Source organism: Struthio camelus, chromosome 6 (genome assembly GCF_040807025.1).
Source record: "Struthio camelus isolate bStrCam1 chromosome 6, bStrCam1.hap1, whole genome shotgun sequence".
NCBI lineage: Eukaryota > Metazoa > Chordata > Aves > Struthioniformes > Struthionidae > Struthio > Struthio camelus.
Genome location: NC_090947.1, coordinates 7,009,825 through 7,034,254, shown reverse-complemented (window position 1 = coordinate 7,034,254; position 24,430 = coordinate 7,009,825). Strand labels below are relative to the sequence as shown.

Genomic DNA, 24,430 nt, shown 5'->3' with positions numbered 1-24,430 from the left:
TGAGGCATTCAGCTTTCAGAAACCATTTTCCAGCAGCAGACACACATGCGGGAAGAGAGAAATGGAAAAAAATCACCCCTGTGCTCAGAGGCTGGGGTGGGAGCGGAGGGGGGAACGGACCTTAGCCTCGCAGCCCACTATGCACCTATTGGTGCATAGGATGCACCAATGCAACGTTGGTATGACAGCAAAGCTTAGCGCCACTGCCCCTTTAGCATGTTTGCAAAGCCATTCTCAGGCCAAGCAGGTCTCTGTGCCAAGAGGAAGTATTACCGCAGTTTCTTCACATCTTTCAAAAGGCCATCAAATTCAGACTATATACACCATATATAGAAATAACTTTTAATTAAAAAAAAAAAAAACCTTGCATCAAAGATTATTGTATCAGACATTGAGGCAAGATTCAAGTTTAAGACAAACCAGTGTTAAAAAAAGTGTTTAAAAAAATAATTAGAATGTGCAATAAACTACAATGTAGCAATAGGTTGTAGTGTTGAAACTTTACTGAACTGTTTTCAGATGTCCAGTGTATATTTCCTGTCATTTTGACAAAAAAAAAAAAGAGGGGAAAAAAAAAATTGACACTAAAACTGGGTCATCTGTCCCGTGCCATTCAGTTCCAGATATTTCAAGTGGAAGAAAATTTTGCACAAAAACAGAGACTCCTATAAAATTGCCTTCAACTGTCCTCCACAGAAAAACTTCCCATTGACTCATTGTACTTACATTCAATGCTTAATCTTTGTTAGTATCTCTTGAGATTTCAGAGACATTCCAAACTATGCTATTTAGATGCAAGTTTAAACAACTTGCTTTTGCTTCCTCACTGTGAACTGGCTGGGAAATTAAAAGTCTATCTGGAATCACAATGGAAAGCTTTGGGGCTTTTTCTTTATTGGTTTGCTAGACATCAATAATCTTTTCCTTCTCAGCTAGTCACCAAATGTTGGCATACTTAGGAGACTCTAACAAGGCACTGCACAGAAATTTGAACAAGACTTTGTGTCTTTAACTGGCTTTAACATATTAAAGCAAACTGTTATGAGTCTCATTTGCTACTGAAGGTCTAAGGAAGTAAGATGACCCAAAACAATATTCAAGAAGCGTTGCATCACTGATTTGACTTGACCCCTCTTTCCTTCTGTTTCCCTATAGCCACATGACGAACAGGAAACACTACTTCTGGAGTAGCAGATACATCAACTAGTGAAATACGGTGGCCTATTTCTATCTTATTGCTTGAGGGCATCTATATGGAACACGCCCTGACACTACAGAGAGCTGAGTTAACACGTTAAGCTAGATTCATGGCTTCAAGAACACCTGCTTTCAAACTGATGGGTCTTAACCTAGCCCCAGCTTATGCATGGCTTGGTTACACCCATGCATTTAAAGAAAGAGAGGCAGATTTTTTTTTTTTCCACAAGTTCATGCCACACAAGAAAATAATCAGAAATTGTCCCCTCTTGCTATCTGTCTTTTCAAGTAGTTTTTCTGTGTTCAGTTGAAGTTGTTTTTTTAAGGTAGCCAGCATATCCTGCTGTACCAGAATCCACTAGAACCAGAAGGCATTGAAAACAAGCAAAAAAAAAAAAAAGGATGATTATTAACGAATGTGGCAATATGACAACAGAAAGCAGTGAATGGTGCCAGCAATTTATGTGCGCCCACTCCCACCACTGGGAATATTAGACTTCCAGCTTGAAATAATTACTTTCTCTTGGGGTTCAAGAAGAAGGTGGTGTTGTCTTTGGGATTGCCTGTTACAAAGCAAGAAAGAAAATATATTATGTGCGGCTAACATAAAGGGTTTGAATTGTGCTGTCATACGTTGTGTGAACAAGAGAGATTTTTTTTACCTTACACTTTTCTCCACCTTAATTGGCTTTCTTAATGAACCACCATTATTCCCTGTCACCTTTGTTTTCTTGCATTGTTGAGTCCCAGGCAAACATTTTCGCAGTCTTCTGGCTCTTCTGTAGATTTTTTTGGTAGATGGCCATTGTCTGGCAAACCAGTGGGTGTACATGAAGTACAGAGAGAGTCGCTGGGGAAAGCTGCACTTGACATTTCAGTCTGATTCGTTATTTGATCTTGGCACAGTAAAGCTTCTACCTCTTCATCTTTTAGTGGAAAAACTCGAAGTTCCCACAGCCCAGACTGAAAGGAATCAGAAGGGTAGGAGTGGGGTTTGAAAAAGAGAAGGGGGGGGGATTTCAGTTGAGTCTTAACTGATTAGCTACGTGCAGCATGATCTGCTATCAAATAACAAGTGACTATCATTCTTTACAATGTTTGCAGGGCTCTTCAGATAAAGAATACTATAGTGCTAGACACCAGCTGTCTGTGTAAGCTGGCTTCACACACTTTTAAGCTAATAACAGAGCTACAATTGAACAGGCACAGTACAGGAGGGGGGAAATGCTCTCTTTTCTGTGGTGCCACAGCACTAGGGCACCTGCTCCCATAATGATTAAGACGATCTGGAACCCCTGCCAGCATCCCTGAGAAAAGATTCAGCATCCCTGAATCCAGGCCTGCCATACTCGCCTCTAAAACATGTGCCATGTTTACTGAGCAATGAAAGTTTTACCTGTTGACAAATCTTGGCCTTCATTCATAAGGGATATCAATCTAGTTCTAAACAGGAGCGCTATGTTCAGTCCACATAAACTAGGGCGACAGCCTGAGATTCTGAGCAAGGAGAGAGGTGGATACGTTCAAGTTCTTTGTTTTAGTTGACGATCCAGTGGTCACTGAAGACCTGACCAAACCCGTAAGCTACTAAAAGCACCTACCTTTGCTTCCTGGCTCTCCCTGCAGAGTTGTGCGATCCCTGAACAAAGGGAATTGTGGCCTTCAGAAGTCAGGTCAGGAACAGGTTCAGCAGCGCAATGCAGTGAGGCGCAGGAGCTGCCGGGGTGGTCTTTCTGCACTGAATCTTGGCTGTGTCGTCCATCAGTGTTTTTGCTGTAAGATCTAGCACAGAAGCAAAGAGAGTCTTAAGACCTGCTCCCTGCCCTTTCACTAAGCTGGAAACAGCTTAGTTTTTTCCTTCTCAAAAGGTTGCTCTGAATGTACATGCTACCTACAGTATACTTGTTCAACACAGAAGAGCATGTGAAAACACAAGGTGCTCGATAACCTCACTGTACCAAGCCAAAGCAGAGTGCTTTGTTTGTGGAGGATCTAACTGGATAAAACAGGGCTGGAGCAGTCCCACGCTGACTGCAGATCAGCCAGTGCCTTGCCCCACTCCTGTGCCTTACTCCGCACACTCCTCCTGAACTGTAATGCTGGGCAGCAGAGGTCAGTGAGCTGTGGGCTGTTCCCACTTAGGGGAACAGGGTATCTCTCATGGGTGCCTGCGGAGTCCAGAGTGCACTGGCAGGCCTTTTCTCAAGGGTGAGACTGTGTCTAAGCAACTCGAGAAGAAACAGCAGGTCCTCGGGCTCCCCTTCCCCACCTCCACTCTGGATCGCCCCAGCAGCACACGCCGGACTCCCCTGGCATGTACGGTAAGTACTCTAACTCTCGTAAGCAGTTGTAAGAATCTGTTGTAATAAAATAAATGTTTTGATGGAGCCTTTAATGCAAATTTGAACTTGATATTAAAATACTGAAATGCATTTTAAATGCAAGGTGAAAAGCTAACTAACTGGTTCTTTCAGCTAAGCGAGGTAAGTAACAAAGGGCTCGTGTTATTACATTTCACTGGCTAAAGTCATAATAACGGGGAGTGGGCACAAGCTAACAGTACAATGTGGTTAGCACAGGAATAAAACTTTTTTAATTTCCTAATACTGAATCACTAGCATGCTTACAGAAATGTGGCTCATTTGGCATGCCTGCATGCTTCAGGACTGCATCGCCTTCCCTTTTCAGCTACAAAAACAACCATACCTGGTACTGTCCCTAGCAAGCTAATTAACAAGGCCTGCCCTCATTTTCAAAGTTGTTCTCTGTGACAGCATTTCTGGAACTGCTGTGCTAACAAACACAGACAACTCCAGCATTTCAACAACAGGAATGTTCTTATCGAAGTCAGTACACCTGCCTGCTATTCCTTCTGGGCCAGCGGCTCTGCTCCCACAGCGACCACCTTGCTCGCTCTCTTTCTTCATATTTTGCATGACGCAAGGAAAATACTTCATCTGACAGATCTTCTAGCTGTAATTACAAACAAGGGATAGCTGCTGCCATAATTATGAACATCACTAAAACAAAGACAGCCGATATACCTCTGTGAAGAGCTGTTCACCAAACGCAACAGAAGACGACACAATGTATACTTGCACTATAAAGGCACATCATAAAAACAGAAGCAGTTAGCTTATATGCTCATCAAGGGCCAATATAGGAGATTCAGCTTATTTCTTTGCATGTCTGTGGCTGATTTGAATGGATAGAAACGTTATGCCCCCCCACCAATGCAACTAACTTTTTTCCCCAGAAAATTAATTAAAAGGACAACTCTTCATTTGTAAACCAAGCCAGCAGAGAGAGCACATTACGAAGACAAGCAACAACACTAAGAGTGAGTTTCTAGAGAATGCTTCAGGAGGGGGCTGGGAGGCAGCAGCATTTGCCCGGTGTGCTTTAAGTATGGTGGAAGAGGCCTGAGCTCACCAAGGACAGCAGTAGCGCCACTTTGAGAGCAACTTAGCAAACCTGAGGTGCCGCATTCCTGCTATGAAGCCAACCATAAAACGGTTTCTGCTTTGAAGAGTATATTCTTAGGAAATGATTTGCATGCCTCCAGGACAACTTAACAGAGACCTAATGTGGGTGTTTTAACTGCTCAGAGTCAAACAAGAGCCAGGTTTTTAGGTAAAACAACTCCTCGGATGCAGCTATCAAATCTGACCTTCACTTTGAAAGAGTGGAGAGCTTCCTTTTTCCTTTGGCAGCACATGAGGACTGCTGCTTAGACACAGCTGGGCAAGGAGCACTTTGCTGTTCTCCCCCTCACTCCCCAGTCTGCAGGACAGGCTCTGGGCTGGACCGGTCTTTGGCACAGTTTAGCATTATTTCAAAAAGTGCTCTAAACCATTCAGGGTCGTCAATGGTCACCTAAAAAGCTAGCGGTGGCTACAGCATAACAGTGCTCTAGGTATAGTTTCTTTTTTTTTTTTTTTTTTTTAAAACACCAGGCGCTCCCAATTCAAGAGCAGAGCAAATCTAGGAATGATGACCGCTTGGTTGTAGGAGTTGGAAAGCTGCACTGCCAAATCAGACCTGGCCAACAGGACCATACCACGAATTGTGGGTCAGGGAAAATAAATTGCATTTTCTATAAAACAGAAGTCTCAGGGCTGTTATACAAGCAATGCCGTTTATCATCCGATTTAGTTTGATAACATCAAACAGGGAGTGAATGCCAATTCCACACTGCAATGCCAGAGAGAGCCGTACAACGTAGGTTAGGCCGTCAGCTGCACATACTCTACTGCAGAGGACTAACAGCCCTGAGACTTTTTTTTTTTTTTTTTTTTTTTTTTTTTTGCTGAAACCTTTTTTCACGTGAGGTCTTGCAGAACTGGAGTAGTTCGTGTCATCATGGGTACAACTGCAAAATACTGCAACTTGTGTATGCTGCTGCAAAAAACATCTCAAAGCGGCCCTCCTCAGCTGGACAGAGGACACATTGCCAACCTAGGCTGCTGGTTGTGAACTAGAGTCCCCAGAACAAAATTTAACTGCATCAACTGAAAGGACCCAAATGACCCAAATGACTTCAATGATATCTGAATCAGCCGCAGGACCCATCTGCCAAAGCTGCAGCTGGCTGGATCCTGCGGCACCTACCTAACCCAGCATCCAACAGGAACTGTCAGACAAACAGGCCTGCTTTGTTTGCCCATCTCGCGATTTCTTTTTCACGACTCCTCATTGTTTTTCTTTATTTATGTTAAACACAAACCACTTTGTCAGCTGCTTGTGTCCTTTCATGCAAGTCTACTTAATGGGCTTCCTCCTCTCTCTGGACTTCTTGGCCAACTCTTTAGCTTGGGTGGCATCTGTACGTTGCTGTATCGCAGTTCAAATTCTGTTTCTCCCGGGTCACTGAAGTATAGCGTGAAAGTGAGAATTTTATGGACTACAAAAGTGCTATTCCCACAGGGAAAAATTCAGCATTTTTCTGTGTGCTCAGATTTCCTTTGAAGTGGAAACAAAAGATAATTTTGAAAGACAAACTTAGACTTTGAAAATACTTTTCTTAGCAAATTGCCAAATTTTTTCATGCTGGGAAGAAGCTTCATTTTTAACGAGCTTCCTTAAAAAAAGAAAATAAAAAAATAAAAAAAATCCACGCCAACATTCCTCTCCCAGCAAAGAGGTTAAAAAAAATGGTGAAAAATAAACCTAACTAACTGCTCCGTCTCCACAGCTCATATCAGCGATTTAAATACTTGTGTACTTAAAATGAGTTTTTAACCCTAGTCTATTGAAGACTAACAATTAATATATTTTTTTCTCACTTAAAAATTATTCTTGGTTCTACGGATCAAATCACCATGTTACTGCAGAGTATAAATTCTCTACTTGGATCAGCACAGCCTCTGTCCCTGCCCAACTCTGTGAGACGTCATATATTTATTTCTCTACCAACTTGAGGTTAATTTACAGTTACTATAACTGGAGAAAATTGAAAAATTTTCACTAGGGTTAGTTTGAAAAAGGACAAAGAGAACAGCCATTACTAGGTGGAAGAATGTGGCAGTGATGTTGAGAGGAAATGGTATTGGAAAGGTCTGTTCATGAGGCATGTCTAATGATCTCGCTCAAAGAAAAAAATCTTAAAGCACACTAATGTTGGTATCCCCCCCGCCCAGAGCATCTAGTTAAGCTACGAGACACTACAGTCAGGTCAAATCAGACCAGGAATATTTTTGAAAAGAAGTTCTCCAAACAACATAAGCAAAGCTAAGTCACCCAAACTACGTGGTCCAGCAGCGACACAAGCAGCAAAATGACGTTTTGTGTTTCCATCTTCAGCTTCATGGGAAACAGAGCCCTAAACCATAAAAACACTTATGCAAAACTAATTACACCAAGAATTAGTCCAAAGTATTTGCCATTACTGAAACAAACAACTGCAAAATAAACTTGAATGTTACTTTACAAACATGCCTTGTTAACCTGGGCAAAAGGAATTAAAAACAAAAAGTGAGCAGGAAACCCCATGCCACACCCTTCCATGAAGCAAAGCAACAACAGACTGCAAATTTGTACATATAGACCAGGAAACTCAAACAGTGTATTTTCAAAAAATTAAGCATGTTTAGCGCGCGCAATGGAGCAGACACAGCTAGAAGATTAACTTTTGCATTACCAACTTTTTAATGTTTGTCCTTGCAAAATTTCCAGAAACAAATATTAGGCACCCCCCCCCCAAAAAAAAAAAAAAAAAAAAGTAAGCTTTTTGTACTCAAAACTACAAACAGGCCTGATCTTCAGAAAGAGCTCCCACCCTTAGAAGCATGGCTTCTACAAACCATGACAAATTTAGGACCCCACTTTTTTTTTTTTTCCCTTAACTTGTGGAATTGTTGGGTGCAAGTCTATTGCACTGATACAGGCTTTACTTTATATAAAAGCAGAAAGTACGTTTTGCGCTCTGCCTCTTTTTCTCTCGTCCTTCACAAATAATCTACTGAAGCTTGCCTTGAGTTCAGTACTAGGAACGCTTTCCTAGCGTGTGAGACAGAGCACGAGTGTAGAAAAGGTAATGCTTTTTTTTTTTTCCCCCCCCTCTCCTTTCCTCCACGCTTACTCGGTAACAAATCTAACTCAGCCTAAAACCTAAAGCAAAGAAGCAGAAGAACTATTATCAGATAACGCCAACCCAACCAACCTCCTTTATTCTGTACTCAGAAAGCATCCAAACCACTTAACACAATCTTAAAAGAAAGGAGGAAAAAATGGCCACGGATGATTTAGACAAACACGCTCTTTAGCATTCTTCTCTGGGCTGAGATCTCGCCTCTCTCATTCTACCCGACAATGGACAGACAATATAGGAGCACTGGACCACAGCAGGAGGCCAAGCTGCTTTATTGTACTGCTTTTCAAGTATTTCTTGGCCAAACAATGAATCACACAGGCTCAACTAGTAATGCCAAACTCAAAATGTACTGGGAGAGCTATTAAACAAGCGACAAGCGTGCAGACGTTAGGGAGTGACACCTCAAAGTCTATTCAGCTAAAAGTACATAAGACAAGTTGTCTGTATGGCATCTACAAGCAAGAAAACCCTTGAGTCCTCCCAGCAAGTCCCCTGAAGCGCTCGCTCTCTCTTTCTCTCTCTCTCTCTCTCTCTCTGAGGCAAATCACTGTTGAAACTCTTCTTTTCTCCCCTTAGATACCAGGGCAAAGAGAGAGACATGAACAGTACGTTCCCCTGAGACAGTGCTCCTTTGCTGCCTTATTAGTTAGTCTGCAAATAGTTTAAACAAACATCCTTGCTGGAGCATTCTCCTGTGCACATAACGTCACCTTCCCACTCGAAAAGAAGATAGGGGAAGTTTCTTGCTCACAGAGACAGTACCAAACCAAAAGGCAGTGGTGCAGATGACAAAATCCAACCACCACCAAGAATTTCATGACTGTGAGAAAAGGCAGGAACAGCGTAAGGTGCTCTCTTCCTTCAGGGCCCAGAGTACAGTGCCAAATACAAAAGGTAAGCAGCAAAGACCACGACGCTCTCTGAAAGGGAAGGTTTGCTTCCACCTTTACTGAGGAAGCTGTCGTTCACGAAGAGCGTGTTTTCTACCCCAGAGAGTGGCAACATAATGATTTCATTTTTATGCTTTTGGCACAATATTCTGTACTTTCACATAAATGCAATTTTTTTCCTACTACTAAGGCACCTAAACCCTGGCTGCAGAGATTCTGTGAAAGCAGTGCTCAGGAAGGGTATTCTGGATCAAGGCACGAATACAAGTCCTAGCGCTACAACAGCTGGTAGTGGCCCATGCAGCAACCGGAGGAAGACCAGAGAGAGCCAAAGGACAGCAAAACTGGCAGGTTTCTTTTTTGATACTGGGAAAGGACCCAACGAAAAAAAGAAGATGGAAAGGACAGAAAACAAGACTAGGGAACAGACCCACTGGCAAGTTCACACTTGGCTTAGGAAGTGCCTCAGACCCCTGATTAGGCAAGAGAGGAATCCCCCAACTGGAAAGTCCATGGACGTTCCCTGAAGGAATGAAAAAAGAAAAAAAGAAAAAAAAAAAAGGTGGATTCTTATGTCTGGAGAAAGCAACAGTAGCACACAATGTGCAAACTTAGCTCAACAGGCAAGCGGGAAATGCTGAAGGTTACGCTGTTCCTGACAAAACAGAAAGAAGAAAAGTTTGCTCTCATCAGCAGGAAACCGAACATTGAGAAGAAACTGAGAAAACCTGCTGGTCCCACAGGCAAAGTGCCAGATTACCTCCTGAAGAGCAACAGGCCATGGGAACCGGCTGTGAAAGAAATTGTGAGAGAAAAACAGCCACTGTAGCACAGGTACCCCCGAGAGAGTCATACTGGGAGACCCAGCATCAGAGTCTGCTGGAGCCGGGAGCGCTGAGCTCTGACCAAAGGGCCCCTACGCGATCTCTGACTGCGCCTCCGCGCCGACAGCAAGGGATGGATGAGCCAAACGAACAAGTGAACAGGCCATCTCCTGTAGGCCAGTCTGGCGTTACAGTTCCTCCGCATCTTTGATTCTTAATGAATAGTCACATTGATGTCACCTACCAACGGGGTCAAGTTGGTTGCGAGAAGATCTATTTTCCACAAATCTGATATTTAATACTTTATTTTTGAAACTTGAAACTTACCCGTATTTTCAGGAAGTCACTGACTTCTGGAAATATATACTGGTTATGACCATTATAAATTGTTAGTTTAATTAAAATGCGGCCTACCTCTTCTTCATCTGTATGAGATCTTTCCAAAGGTTGAAATTCAACAACTCTCCAGCTAGAAATGAGACAAGGCAAGTCAACTCAAGTTTACCTAAATGCTGTTTCATTACTTCAACAGTAAAGATGACTCGTCTGTTCAACACTACACCATCACTCACTCCTTCCTCAATAGTGCTTGTGCTTCAAAAATTCTTCCAAATAAAATAATTATGGTTTACACCATATGGAACAAGTTAAGCTTATTCTACAATATCAGAATGCATAAATCTTAAAAAAAAAAAAAAGGCAAAAAAATTTCTATTCAATTCACTGAAGAAAGTTAACTACCTTCTTCTGAACCATAAAGCACCAAAAAGACAGCAATCTCAAAATAACCATTCAGAGAGATTCAGCCTAATAGCACATGTAAGCCCACAAATATCACTAGAATTAAAAAGATATAAACACACTTCTATTTTTAGTCAGCTGTGCATCTGCTGCTGCTCTGTGCATACTGGATTATTTCCCTTGTGCTAGAATCGGCTGTCGATTCTTCCCACCACTCCAGTCTTTCGTCTACCCCAATACACAAATTGAAGTGCACAGGAAAAAAAAAATCTTAGTATTATGAAATTATCTAACTACACGTTAACCCTATTCTTAATTAACGTTCTCATGTTCATTTGGCTACCTATTTTGTAAACAAGGAGATCATGAACAAACCTTGGGGTAAGGATTTCTTTGTATTGTAGTTTCTCCAACTTCGATGGTGCCACCAGTGACATTGGAATAACAATGTTGTCTATGTCGTAGGAGCTCTCACTTCTCAACCTCCTCCTTGAGTTATGCTGTAAAATATTAATACAAGGAGATTCATCAGCTCAAATCATAGGAACCACACGTTAGCTGAAAACCATTAGAACTGCACAAGGAGAAATTCTGTAAAGTGAACAGATTTGCTAGAAGCGGAATGACTTCTTTAAAGGTGGAACTTCCGAAAGGTGAGGTACTTTAAAGATGTGTTGATTTACTCAATGTTGGCATAACTATTACTGAAAGCAGTGGGAGTTTCCCCTCCCTGATTTTAGTTACAATTACTTCTGAATACTTTTGAGAACTTTACATTCATGCTACCTTCTTCATAATGTTCTGTCTATACGGAGGACCTTCTAGGACCCATCTACCAACCCGTAACCCAAGTGGTTCTTCAGTATGATACAGGTAAGAATTCCAGTTCCATTGGTCTGCTCATGGAAGGGAAAATAAGAAAAGTGTGCGCTATCGAAACTGCTTAGAGGATGCAGATTTAAACTCAGCTAGCCAGTAGTCATTCCAGGATTGAAACATGAGGACTTACAGAGCACCAGTGTACTATTAGGCTTTGCAGAACTGTAGGCCTGCCTGAAATCTGAGCATTAAGATGATGAAATCCTTATGAACTGCAATAAACCAAAGCATGTTTCTGCATGGGCTTCATTGAACCAGAGCTCTATTGCTCCTCAGCGATCTGGTATACCAGAGCTTTAGCCAGTAGTTCTGTGCAAGAGGTTCTAAATAGCTAAGAGGAGACTTAAAGACTATGAAATTTGAAGGAAAAAAAAAAAACTATTAGCGGCCTAATGCAAATAAACTAAACTTGCACTTCAGGTTTAGAATCTGCAGAATGCTTTTACACGCAAATATCTGTTTTAGGAATAGCACGTATCTAATCTGGAATAAATTATTTTATCTAAGCCACTTAATTCACTGTAAAAATGTACTTTAGCAATAATTCAAAGCCATGCATTTTTGGATTATTAATTTGGGCAACTCCCTGTTAATGTTGCAGTTAAGACATTGACACATTTTTGGTTTACCTGTGATGAAGTGCTGTGAGTGGACTTAGACATCGCACTGACACTGGTCACTGCAGCAAAACTGCTATGGGATTCTGGTTCTGCATGTTGAAAGGAAAATGTCTCAAACCTAGTGTTACGTTCGCCTGTCACAAAAAACAACAACAACAAAAATGCATACTGACTGTTGCCCATTACACTAAAGATATTTTTCCATACAGTAAGAGGAAAACCACTTCTAGAAGCCCACAGCTAACCGCTTAGTTTTAATGAATACTAAAAAAACGCTGTCTAAATAAACACTTGTTACTCATCCTGTCACTGCTGTTCCACAAAGCTTGTCCCTCTCCTTCTAAGAAGAATTTCTTCTCTTGGAACCAACATCACATGATCAAACCCTGCTTCTTTTACAGAAGCTGTCACGGACTACACACACAGCAAACGCAGGCAGACTTACAGGAACGCTCCCCCGTGCGCGCTTCCCTAACTGGCCTCCATCTCACCGAAATACTGGTTAACTGATCCCTGACAGTTTCCTCCTTGGAAAAATGACACAATAAAATTGGCAGCAAGAGTAACAAACAAAGTTAGTTTCTAGATCGCCATGTGGGTTTTTTTCTAGCGCTGGTTCACTGCTCCAGACAAATCGTAATTCTTGCCCGTTCTTATTCAGTCCGAGTGTAAGCAGCCTTTAGGAGGATTCAGAAGTCAACCACCAGTGTCCTGCTTTCCCACTATCCTTAATTTACAGTAAGAAAAGAGAACTCAAATTTAAGACAAACTAATTTTAAATACAAACTAATAAAAAGAATCAGCAGATTCCAACATGGAGGGAAAAAAAAAAAATAAAGAGGTAAGACAGATCCTAAAGACTGTATTGCACCGTCTGGGTCAAGTACATGAACTCTCCTCTCCCAGGCAGCTCTGCAGCTCCCTGGCACACAGCTTTTATTTTTGGCCTTGTTCATCAAGCTGACCTTCCCCATGGATAATTTCTCCTAGACAGAGCCCAAATTAGGAATAAATATGTAGTAGTACACCCTGAGCACTAGTAAGCTAGAACTTCTGCTGCTACTCACAAATACACCACATAGCAGTTTTCTGGCATTGGGAAATGCCCAAACGTCTATGATCCTCATGATAAAAGATTACTTTTTTCTTCCATTAACTCAAGGAGCTAAATTCCACTGGCAGATGACTACACGTAACTTCAAAAGGTTTATACCAAAACGTTTTATCTCTTACTAGCGCCCTCGCAGAATTCAAACTGCTCCTCTCACTGTGCGCGACAGCACGCTTGGAGCCAGGGAGGCAACGCGGCCGTGAGCGGCACGGCGCCAGCATCCCGCTTTGGGAGGCTGGTTAGGGCGGAGGAGGCGAAATGGGAAAAGGGGTCCTGGTGGGCGAGAGGGGACAGGGCAGCGCAGCCCTGAGGAGCAGACGGCACAGAGCCTAAGCGAAGGCTGCACAGCAAAAGGAAGGAAAGGATTGTAGCACACAAGGGGAATTATGCATCTCATCAAAACCAAAGATATGTTTTTGGACAGACTGAAAACTTTCAGTCTCTCCTGTAACTTTTTCATCTGTACTAACCTTCCCCCCCCCCCCCCCCCAAGTACATCATAATTTTTGGCTAAATCATCTCTGCAGTAATTCCCATACCCCTACCTTTACTGCAAGATTACACCACCAGTTTTAGTTATTAGCACATTTTTCCATAATGTTAACTGATTATTTATATATTTTAATTCTTTCTTAGTGGACATTTTAAACCAGTATATTCTGTCCTTTTTTTTTTTTTTTTTCACTCTGTCATTTATTTTGTTCAAGTCTCTCATGAGGCATTTTGCCAGAAGTCTTCCAGAAGTTCACATACATGAGTTTTATCCGTAATGGAATCTGTTAGGCTTTTAGGTCCCAAGAGCACCGAGAGGCAAGATGCTATTTTTCTTTGCAATGGGATGCTGAATTTTCTGTCCCTAAACAATCACATTACTCTGGGCGGCTCTACAGGACTTACAAGGCAGTTTCTATTAATTTACCTAGTGCTGACGTACAGATTCAATGGGTTGAACTATAAAGACAGCATGGGTGAAAACACTAATTATAAACGCTGGCTACCCACAAGCCCTCTTAACAGCCTGGAAGGAAACCAGAACCGCAAATGACAGTACACAACAAACGAAACATAACTGACCAAAGATTCTAGAAATAGTAAATGTTTGGTTGAGCACATGATTTGACAGATGACTTCGCAATTCAGTCTGTTTCACTGACTGCTTACCAAAAAATAGAAATAAAAATAATGGCAGCTGGCATTACAAAAAACACAGCCAGACTGCTGAGCAGTTTCCTTAAAGAGTATTCCAGGAATACAACACAGAAGCTTGTTTACTTTTGTAATATATATGAAAGTAGAAAGAGAAAGATTACTATGCTTTAAAACAGTGCATTACTTTCATGGTGCAGTAAGTCTGTCTCTTCACTCCTGTAAAGTTTCACAGCAGTATCCTTTTTGAAGATAACCCGAAATTCATTCTTAAAAGCCCAGTGATAACACACTTCTTATATAGTAAGTATCTGAAGTAGTAGTACTGTCTTAAACAATACCATTTTTGTCTTACCTACTGCTGTCTCACTTAGGTGCCTTTTCTTTCTTCCCTCTGACAGCTGGTCAGATGTTCCCGACACTGATGGACATTTGGGATTAGATAAACAGCCACTGCTCCATTGTTTGAGGGAAACGTTATGTTGATTATAGTCTACAACAGAAAAGGCATGTATCAAGTTGAACGCTTAGTTTCCACTAGCACAATTTACAGTCTAAATTGGAGAACTATTTATAACGGAAATGGCAAAGAGCCTTCTAACAGAAATCCAAGCAGTAAACAATACGGCAACCAGGCGTCTGTGCACGCGAAGAACCCCCGGGCCAAACGCTCCCTGCTCGGCCTGGTGCCCTCCTGCGGCTTTGGTGGACCTGGGTCAGTGTAGCACTGCTCCCCTCTCCAACCAAACTGCCCATAGCAAAGGTACCTCTGGGAATAACCTACTATCCTTGGAAGAGGAAAAAGGAAGAGGAGGTAAGAATAGGAATATAAGGAACATAACCTTTTACGATGCTACGGTTCACATGTAAAAAAACATGCATTTCTGCTGCTGTAATTAATTTGTCATGCCACCTATGGAGCTATATGTTTTAATTTTTTAATCTTTAAAAAAGAACATGAAGAAACAACCCCAGTGTAATCAAGAAAATAAACCAAGTGGCAAGTCAGTCAATTAACCTAAGAAGGTTTCATGGATTAAGGCCCCCCTCTTTTTTTTTTTTTTTTCCCCCCCCCCATAAGACAGACGCTTACCTCACTTGCCATGACCGGGAAGGACCCAGTTCCCCCATCCCACCCTTACCCATGTGCCTGAAGCGCTTTGCTCCGTCAGAGCCCTGGTGGGATTCTGCCATGGCTCGTGGCCTGACATTTCCTCCTACCACACTGCATGGACACCTGGGATGGCCTATTCTTTCGTTTTTTTAACCTCTAGTCTCTTCACTAATAAAAGAAACTGAAGTGGTACAATCCCATACTGTGAACCCAAATGTAAGAAATCTGAGGACAGACTCAGACTCACATTGACTGCTTTTGTTCAGGAAGAATCTTTAACCTCTGACTGATGATGGTACGGTGGATATAGTGTTCATTTTCCTTATCTTTTATTTGCCCAGAGCCTAAATACTTGTCTTTTACTCTGATGCAGTGTGTTCTGGGAAGTGCTCTTTTCTGCCCTTCCCAATCCCCTAGCCAGCTACCTTCTCTAAAAGCCTGCTTTGTGGTAGTTTATAAATCTGAACCTCTTCAGGACAGGAAATACTGGCAAACCAACCAAAAACAGTCTTGCAAACAGAAAAATAGTTTGCCTTACATACCATTGTCTGGAGACGTTTTAAACTCCACCCCCAGAGAGGACGTATCAACAGGTTCTCCTTTAACGTCATCCTTTCTTAACAACGTTTCAAAATACACGTGAAGAGGAATATCTAAAAACAAACAAAAAAAACAAAGGAAAAAGGAGTCTATATGAGAAAACCGGCTACCTATGAACCAATGAATGATTCATCATTGCTAAATGCCTAGGAATCGATTTACACAAGGCTATGTAATATCCTCCACGAGCAATATAGCTGCCTTGAGTCCTTCAGCTCCTGAAAGGGCAGCAGTGCAGAGTAACTCCCGAGAGGCCTGACCGACTGTACGGCAGCAGCGACTTCACACAGTCCAACTGCAGCCAATACAAGGAGGATGCCCTGAAAACAGAGAGCGCTGCAAGGAAAACCCAACCACGGCATCTCAAAAAAAGCCAAATCAGGTGTTTTGGAGATGTGATTTTTGCATAGGTAAACCAAAAAAATGGAGGCAAGGCATTTGATTCTCAGCACGATAATTATTGCATATTTGCTACCCTCCGTTGCAGACAAAGCACCCATAGTATTGGCTACCAGATAGCTAAGACAGACAAGTACTGTGCAAGATAATCTCCATTAATTGCCTGGAGATAAAAACTCCTTGTTTCTATTAGCATGAGCGACATTCAGAGGGGACGCGTCACGGTAAGAAGCAGGCTCGGCAACTACTAAATTCAGAATGAGAAAGGGACTGAGGGCAGGGCCAAAGGGTAGGCATGAAACCACTGTTTCTTTTACATATAACCTTAGCCTCATGTGCCTTGAGGACTTGCCAGAAGAGGAACCTTCAACATATTTTGCTAACTAGAAAGAACAAATCATTTCAATCTGATACTGATCTAACTAGATACTTTGTCACAGTACTAAAGGTGACCTGCAAAAGGTTTTTTCTCCGCAAGGTTTTTGGCTCTTTTTCTATTCTACACCTGAATAAAACATAAAGAAGGCTTGAAAGGTTTATCAGTCACAGGTTTTTTTTCTTTTAAACAAAAACATTTCTCCTGCTTTTCAGTGGGGAATCACCTGGATGTTTCAGAGATTGTTCATTATGTGCTCCTACATCTTAAATAAGAGGGCAGGAGCGTTCGTCCCAGTTTATCCACAGGCTATGTGCAGAAATACCAGAAACGCCTCCCAAACTTCTTAGACGCAAACTACAATTTTCCTGCTATTCAGGTGCAAGTTTATGCTCGAGGTATGCTGCGCTCACTCACATACTTTCTATAAAAAGCCCCTGGTGAAGTGGGAACTCCACAGGCCAGACTTTGAACTGTAATGACAGTTACTCTTCCAGAAGCAAAAAGACTAGTGAGTCAGTCCAGCTGCACCATATTACTAGGTTACCTGCAAATTGTGATTCCTCCTTTAAAAGGAAAGAGTAGGTACAACAGAGAACACCACGTCCATCTTGAATCTGAATCCCTCTCTGCTCTTCAGCTAGGAGGCAACACAGCAGATACTCTCCTCTAACCTGCACGCGTGACCTGCAGTGAACCTGCGAGTGGAGACCTCCTACAGGTTCCCTGTCCACACTCGTGTCTTCTCTGCTGGCTGCTGAACAGTTCTCCAAACTGAGAACTTCAATCCTCGATTTCCTAATACCAGGATGGAGGGTATACCCTGTCATTCTGCGAAGACAGTGGGTTTCATTAAAGACTTAAAACAGTCCTTCAGAAGTCCCAGCCTCACGTTCAGGATTACTCTGTGGCAAAGAACCTCCCGCAAAACAGCAGGGTTCTTGTACTCGTCAACAACTACCTGGAAGAAGGTTCTTCCTAAGGCAAAAATCAAATCACACGAATCCCTTCTGCTGAGAGCAGCATTTAATATGCTGTTTTGAAGTCTCAAGTGTTGACAAGTCAGCTGCACTAGTTTCAAGGCTAAGACGAGTCAGAAGCAACATCTGTATTACTGTTCAGAAAGATTTAAAGAATCAGTTTACAGAAACCATGAACTTCAAAGATCACCAAAAAGGCTGACTATCACAAAAACAATTAGAAAAACTAAATATAGCTTTTGGGGGCTAAAGCAAAAGGCCTGCCTGAACTGAAAAACGCTCATGAAAACAGCAAAACCAAGACAGTGCTTTCACCCACCGACGGGCATATCTAAGGGACTAGCACCAACTCAAGAGGGTTACGATCAGTGGCACAAAGTCCAGCTGGAGGCCAGCCACTAGTGGTGTTCCCCAGGGGTCGATGCTGGAGTCAACACCGTCTAACACCTTCATAATGACCTGCACGACCAGAACGAACACACCCTCAGTGAGGCTGCTGATTATACAAAACTGGGGGGAGTGGCTGACACCCCAGAAGGCTGTGCTGCCATTCAGAGAGACCTGGACAGGCTGGAGAGATGGGCAGCGAGGAACCTCCTGAAGTTCAACAAAGGCAAGTGCAGAGTCCTGCCCCTAGGGAGGGATAAACCCATGCACCAGTACAGGCTGGAGAGCAGCACTACGGAGGAGGACTTGGGAGTCCTGGTCGACAACTAGTTGACCACGAGCCAGCAACGTGCCCTTGTGGCCAATGGTATCCTGGGGTGCATTTGGAGGACTCTCACCAGCAGGTCGAGGGAGGTGATCCTTCCCCTTGGCTCAACACTGGTGAGGCCACACAGGGAGCGCTGTGTCCAGCTCTGGGTCCCACAGTACAAGACAGATGCAGATTTACTGGAGCAAGTCCAGTGAAGCGCTACTGAGGTGATTAAGGGGCTGGAGCATCTCTCATACAAGGAGAGGCTAAGAGAGCTCAGACTGTTTACCCTGGAGAAGAGAAGGCTCGGGGAGCGATCTTATTAATGTGTATAAATATCTGAAGGGAGGGTGTCAAGAGGATGGGGCCAGACTATTTTCAGTGGTGCCTAGCGACAGGACAAGAGGCAGCGGGCACTAGCGGAAACACAGGAAGTTCCATCTGAACGTTAAAAAAACCCAATCAACTAAACAAAAAACCCCAACAACATCCCCCCCCCCCAACCCCACTTCTACTGGCACACGCAGCCCGGACAGATCGAAGAGTCTCCTTCCTTGGAGATATTCAAGTGCCAACTGGACACAGTCATGGGCAACCTGCTCTAGGAGACCCTGCTTGAGCAAGGGGGTTGGACCAGGTGATCTCCAGATCTCCTAACCCCCCCCCATCTATTCTGTGCAATTCTGTGACTCAATTAGAAATAAATGGACCTGAAATGTGAAACTGCTTTCAAATACTCAGCATGCTAGGGAAACTCTGAAACTTGTTTTTCCAACTGTAGTCGTCCTAATTCTTTTTTCCTCAGACTTTAAATTTTACCCATTACGGCACAGAAGACCTGCGCAGACACTGGAAACTGACTACTTGCACATGATCCCAAACAAAATACCGTGCAACAGGCAAAACCACCTTAACCAGAAAGTTTTCCCTGGCCACTCTCTCTTGGTTGTAATCACCCTGCCGGAATGTGAAATCGAGTGGATGTGTTTTTCAAAAGGATGAAGGTTAAGATGTTTATTTAGTCTGAAGTCAAGTATTTCATCAATGCCAAGTCTTCTTTAGGAGAACTAAGTTCTAAAATCACTCAAAAGAAAAGTCAGTCCATAAACTCTGCAACTCTCACGAACATAACCACCCCCTGTTAGAGGCCTGGTGTTGGAATTACTTACCTGAAGGGAATGATAAGACTGGATGGAAAGAAGAGTCCAGCTCTTGCACATGATCTAGTACTTTAGATGCTGTACTGGCACTATCACTCAACGTTGAGGCTACATCCATATGTGGTAACTGAGTTTTGTATGTCAAGGAGGCGTCTCTAGATGGCAAAGTCTGTGGGGATATACAGAGACAAAGGTTAACTTCTCCTTTACTCACTTCCTCAAACTGGACCAGAAAAACCAGCACCTCAGTGAGTGACAGTTTTGCTACGTGAATGGGAAAAGCGCTCTTAACATGGAGTAATTCTACCTCTCACAGACTGCGATGCACTATACAAAGAATAGTAAAAATAAAACATACCTTTTATTTAGGACTAGGAAACAGTTCCCAAAGTTTCCAGGGTAGAATGTAACTGTTATCAATCATCATTTTGACACATCCTAAGACTGACAAACACACCTTCAAAGTCCTAGTCCAGCACAACAGGCATGACACAGATGCACAAACAAAACTAACACCAGACTAAATACAGGGGTCTCCTCTGTTCATCCCCACTGATGTCCTGAATTCCTCAGTGTCTGTACCTCTAGACAGTTCAAGCTTATAAATTTTAATGCAAGATACAATATTAAACATTTTGAGCGCACTGTGTATTTACACAAAGCAAGAGGGCAAAGTCCTTTCCTTGTTATAATTCAAATGTCAGATAAGCAACACAAACAGAAGAAGATATAGAGCAATAAAAATAGAATAGGGTTGCAGTGAGGATTGATTAATATGCAGTAAGAGGAATTATGAGAAAGAGGAGAGCTACGAAGAAAGACTAATTTAGCTGCTTGCTTGCAAGGCACATTCAAGTATGAAAAGCATACTTCATGCTTCTGATGGATTGCACAGTAATGGTAGGGGCAAGGTACCACGAAAATAAGGCAAAAGGCAGGGTGAAAACGGGCAGAAACAAAAAGCAGAACGTGGGCAATGTTACGCTGAGCTCTGACAGAAAGCATGAAAGATCTGAACGCGAAAGGATACAGGGCAGTAGCTAAGAGAAGCCACTGCAACAGAGCGGGCTACAGAACTAACTGCAGGGAAACAGTGCTGCTTATGCCACTTTGGGCCTTACGGATACTAAGGGCAGTAGCCCAACGATACTGAGGTCCTTCAGGGCTTCCTTTGCTGTGGGCCAAAAACCGGCTTTTGACTTTGCCAAAGGCCGCGAAGCTCGAAGGCAGGAGAGGGGAGGGAGCGGGGAAACTGGGGGGGGCCTGACACTGTGCTAACCGCCAGATGTACCGTCTCCTGGAACAGGATTTCAGCTTAAGAAACAGTATGAACGAATACAACAGCAGACTTCTTGATTTTCTTACTATTTTTACGGAATGAAAGGAAAACATCTAGCAGCTGCAACAGGCAAGATGATCAAGTGAACCCTATTTGTACGTTCAGTAATTCTGCTTTCTGAATCCAAGAAAGCTCCTGAGCTGTTTCTTCCTGCCCGAGATATTCCTGGCTGGATTCTGGCCATGTCACTCATCTGTTAGTGATTATACCCACAAGCTAACCGCCCCCTCCGCTTACTGAAATCACTGCTTCTGTCAGGTGGCATCAGTATTCACAACCCACACTGCAAGTCAGAAAATACCCCATCAACATGTTCTCTTTTCCCTCTCTTCCCTTCTTCTCAACCAAACAATTCCCTAAACTGGTATTTTATTGCAGGCTCTGTTAAAATCATGTAAATTGCATGTTATGAAGTTGGAGCAGAGGAGAGACCCTGCGGTGGCAAGAGCCTGCGTTGCACAGTTTGCTCAAAGGAAAACATTAACAGCCCTTGATCCACCTTGATCCCCATATATAGGTTTACAAAGAAGTACTTTCAACTTAATTTGGGAAGAGTTCTTTTCTAATCCAGGACTCTTTCAAATCAGTGTTTTGTTATTTCCTGCGACAGACATATGGGACTCTTCATCTGTTTAACCTTAAACATCCATGAAGCGTTGGCAGAACTGGGACCTGCATTTGGAAACACTAGAAGGATAAACTTGAAAGCAAACTTAATGTTTCCCATTCTATGGGCCATTAAACTAAGCTTAAACAGCTTTTAGGTAGTTGCTCTACCTTCAATACAGTACGGGTTTGCTTTTCAAAACTGCAGAAGAGCGTATTTCCCCTTGAGATTGCATTTGTTCTTCAGAAATGAACCAGTTTCCCCAAAGTCCACTATTTAAGCTGCTACCGCACCTTCTGTGCCTGAAGGGTTTTTTCTTGCTGTTGTCTTTGTGTGCGCAGTTTTTTTTTTTTTTAAACCAGAAATGAGTCCACGTTACAGTAAATAAAGCTTATTCTTTAAAAAAGAAAACCCAGATAGGTTTGACCAAGATATACTGACATCCAGTCTTTTAGTTCTGACTTTCTTTTTCTTCACTTTTTTCCCAAACCCATTTAGAATACAGCTTAAAGCTAAGCCTGCCCCAAAGCATGCATAATATAGTCAAATAATCTCCACAGTCTCAATTTATTTTGAAACAGTAATAAAATCCAACTGCCAACATTTATAAAGGCCAAATTACTTCCCTCGTGTTGTCTGTGGTGGGAGTTACGAAACTCTGTGCTTAAATTTGTACGTTATTTCCTTGAATGCTCTGACATCAACAGCCCAAATAATTACATCTTTCATTAAGTCAGTTCACCATTCAAGAGAAAATACGGACTTACGACTGAAGCAAGAGCTATTTTATTTCAAATGCCTGTGAAGTTGCTAGACGTTAGCTAAACAATCTGGCAGAGTCCGTACTCCTAGCTATTAGAGCTGCTTTAAATTTCTGATGGGGTAGTTTTCCATTGGAAAATGCCGAATTAGTGAAGTCCTGATGTTTGTCAGGAATGTTGATTTAATCAACTCTTGATGAAAAAAAAAAAAAAAATTACTGAAGCACTTCATTCTGCAATGAAAGCATGCCGCTCAAAGACAGTGCTTCATCCTTACTGAAAGGAAACTGAAGAATTTGTTTACTGGAAAACTCCACTCCGCCAGCTTCCAATTCAGCGTGGAACGGGGTCTACAACCCAACTGGTCACCACAACCCCACAAGAATAACCATCCAGCTACAGCAACGGCAAGTGGTTTCGGGGAACTAAGGCGTACGGTCTTTGGAAGAGAGGCCTCCACAGCAAGCCTGACTACAACGGCAACCTTTCCGAAGGGGAGAGTTTAAAAAAAAAAAAAAAAAAAGCATTAGCAAACTCTTATCAAGTTTTCCTCTGCTATGCTCTATCTTGCACGTATCTCCTGAAACTTTTTTCTTCCCCACTGAAATGCCAAACCTCATGCTTCATCTCCTGAAACTTTTTTCTTCCCCACTGAAATGCCAAACCTCATGCTTCCTGAGCTTAAGTAGATATGAGGAATAACATTACATTAAATTGCTTCCATCACAGAAAAGAAGATACACTCTATTTAAGAGGAAATCAGAAGTGTGCAACCTTTACCTCTTAAAGCAAAAGAACAGCTCTGTTTTGAACTTCATGAGGAACAGGGGCACCAACAGAAGCTAACTTTCTGTAGCATTATGAATTGTAATCTTCTTGCAATTTTTTTCTTCAGCACTATTTTAGCGGGTCACAGAAAATACAGAGAGCAATTTAGGCTGATATTCAAAACACAGTCTTGCACTTGCTTGTGACAAATCGATGCCTTGGTCAAAGCCCGATGAGCTCATGCCTCTCTTCCAGAAGGACCAGAAAGCTGAACAGCGCCAGCCAACCACTCTTTGCACTACGAAAAAAGCTGGCTTCTAGGAAGGAACCACTTAGGCCTTAGTGTAACAACCCAACAGAGAGCTGCAGGTCAGTCGTACCAGTATGTACGAATCCAGTAAGTTCGTTAAGTTAGCTCAAATACACTCCACTGAATACCTGTCATGTCTGCTTCCGATTACTTTCACAGGCCTGAAGAAGGCTTCCCAAACACACACACTCAGATATTTACAGCGATATCAAAGAGGAGGTTTCCCCCTCAGTGCAAGAGCGTTTTCTTCAGTAAACAGATAGAAAACTAAGTGCAGAAACATCCCTGTGGGATCGGAGAGAACGGCTCTGGGTGGCCCTGCTGCAGAAGGGGAGGCCTCCTCTGAGCACCAGACACATTGCTAACTTTCTGTCCTCTGAAAGCCACGTGTACAGCTGCCTCCACGCAGCCCACACAGACCGAGCACCAAGTTGCTTGCTTGCTGCTGTGCTTTGGAAATTGCCTCAACAGACAACCTGCTTCTTCCCAGCCTTCCTCTCCCGCCCTGAGCAGAGGTGCATCTCTCGGACAGAACGCAGGGTTCAACGAAATGTTCCCTAAACTCAGTACCCAGCTTCAGGGCGGAGCAAAGGAAAAACACCGCACATGGGTAGGGACAGCGTAAACCCAAAGCCCCACAGATCAGCTCTTGGCAGCACGTAGTGGGGGAGAAGGGGACAAAACATCTAAAGCATCTCTACATGGGAAGGTCTGTAACAGATGATGCCAAAGATACAGACTGCAGCGTACAACCTCCCCCTCCGCCAGCTGAAGTTTCTATAGATGTGGAAGGCACTGATCTTTCCCACGCCCTTGCCTGCGATCTATAGGTGGGGAAGGTGCAGTGGGGCAAACGGCCCCGGGGCGGGAGGGAACCGGGCTGCCTCTGGCTTCTCCGAAGCTGCCCATGCAGGCAAAGCGCCAGATCCTGGAAAAGGACAAAGCGCCAGATCCTGGGGCAGGTACTCGTTTTTCCAGGAAGTGAGCCGAGAGAGAGTGACTTTCGTAAAACATGAATGACAATCTGCTCAGCATCCAGCTTGTCTCAAACTCAAATTTTGGGTCAGTGTCATAAAAGGATCATAACTTCCACCCTTCCCACAGACCACCCACCTCGCACAAGTAGAAACATACTTCAGTTTCTGTTAGTCCTGTTTTAAGCCACCGAGAGATGGACTTTCACCTGCTCTGGGAGATGCATGCTGTATTAAACATCCCGAAACAAAGACCTTTTGTTCAACTAGCAAATTGACTGGAAATCAAAGTTAGTGTTTAATTTCTGACCACTTAAACAAACCAAAAGGAGGAAGACTTTCTAA

At 42.9% G+C, this 24,430-nt stretch overlaps 1 protein-coding gene across 7 annotated transcripts in view; it reads right to left on the bottom strand.

Moving 5' to 3' along the window:
* Positions 1–328: 328 nt before the first annotated feature.
* The window catches only part of KANSL1L (KAT8 regulatory NSL complex subunit 1 like), a 64,938-nt gene continuing 40,836 nt past the window's right edge, over positions 329–24,430 (bottom strand). For 3 of the 7 annotated variants that reach the window (XM_068947921.1, XM_068947918.1, XM_068947919.1), the window contains exons 7-16: positions 19,336–19,495; positions 15,657–15,767; positions 14,356–14,493; positions 11,753–11,877; positions 10,620–10,744; positions 9,918–9,972; positions 4,058–4,170; positions 2,799–2,979; positions 1,860–2,160; positions 329–1,760 (exon numbers count right to left, since the gene is read on the bottom strand). In XM_068947921.1, the coding sequence (XP_068804022.1) occupies positions 1,915–2,160; positions 2,799–2,979; positions 4,058–4,170; positions 9,918–9,972; positions 10,620–10,744; positions 11,753–11,877; positions 14,356–14,493; positions 15,657–15,767; positions 19,336–19,495 (1,254 nt within the window). In that variant the 3' untranslated portion in view covers positions 329–1,760; positions 1,860–1,914. Of the gene's footprint in view, positions 1,761–1,859; positions 2,161–2,545; positions 2,695–2,798; positions 2,980–4,057; positions 4,171–9,917; positions 9,973–10,619; positions 10,745–11,752; positions 11,878–14,355; positions 14,494–15,656; positions 15,768–19,335; positions 19,496–24,430 lie in introns of those variants that run through there. The other 4 variants (XM_068947922.1, XM_068947920.1, XM_068947924.1 and 1 more) reach the window with 3 other exon arrangements.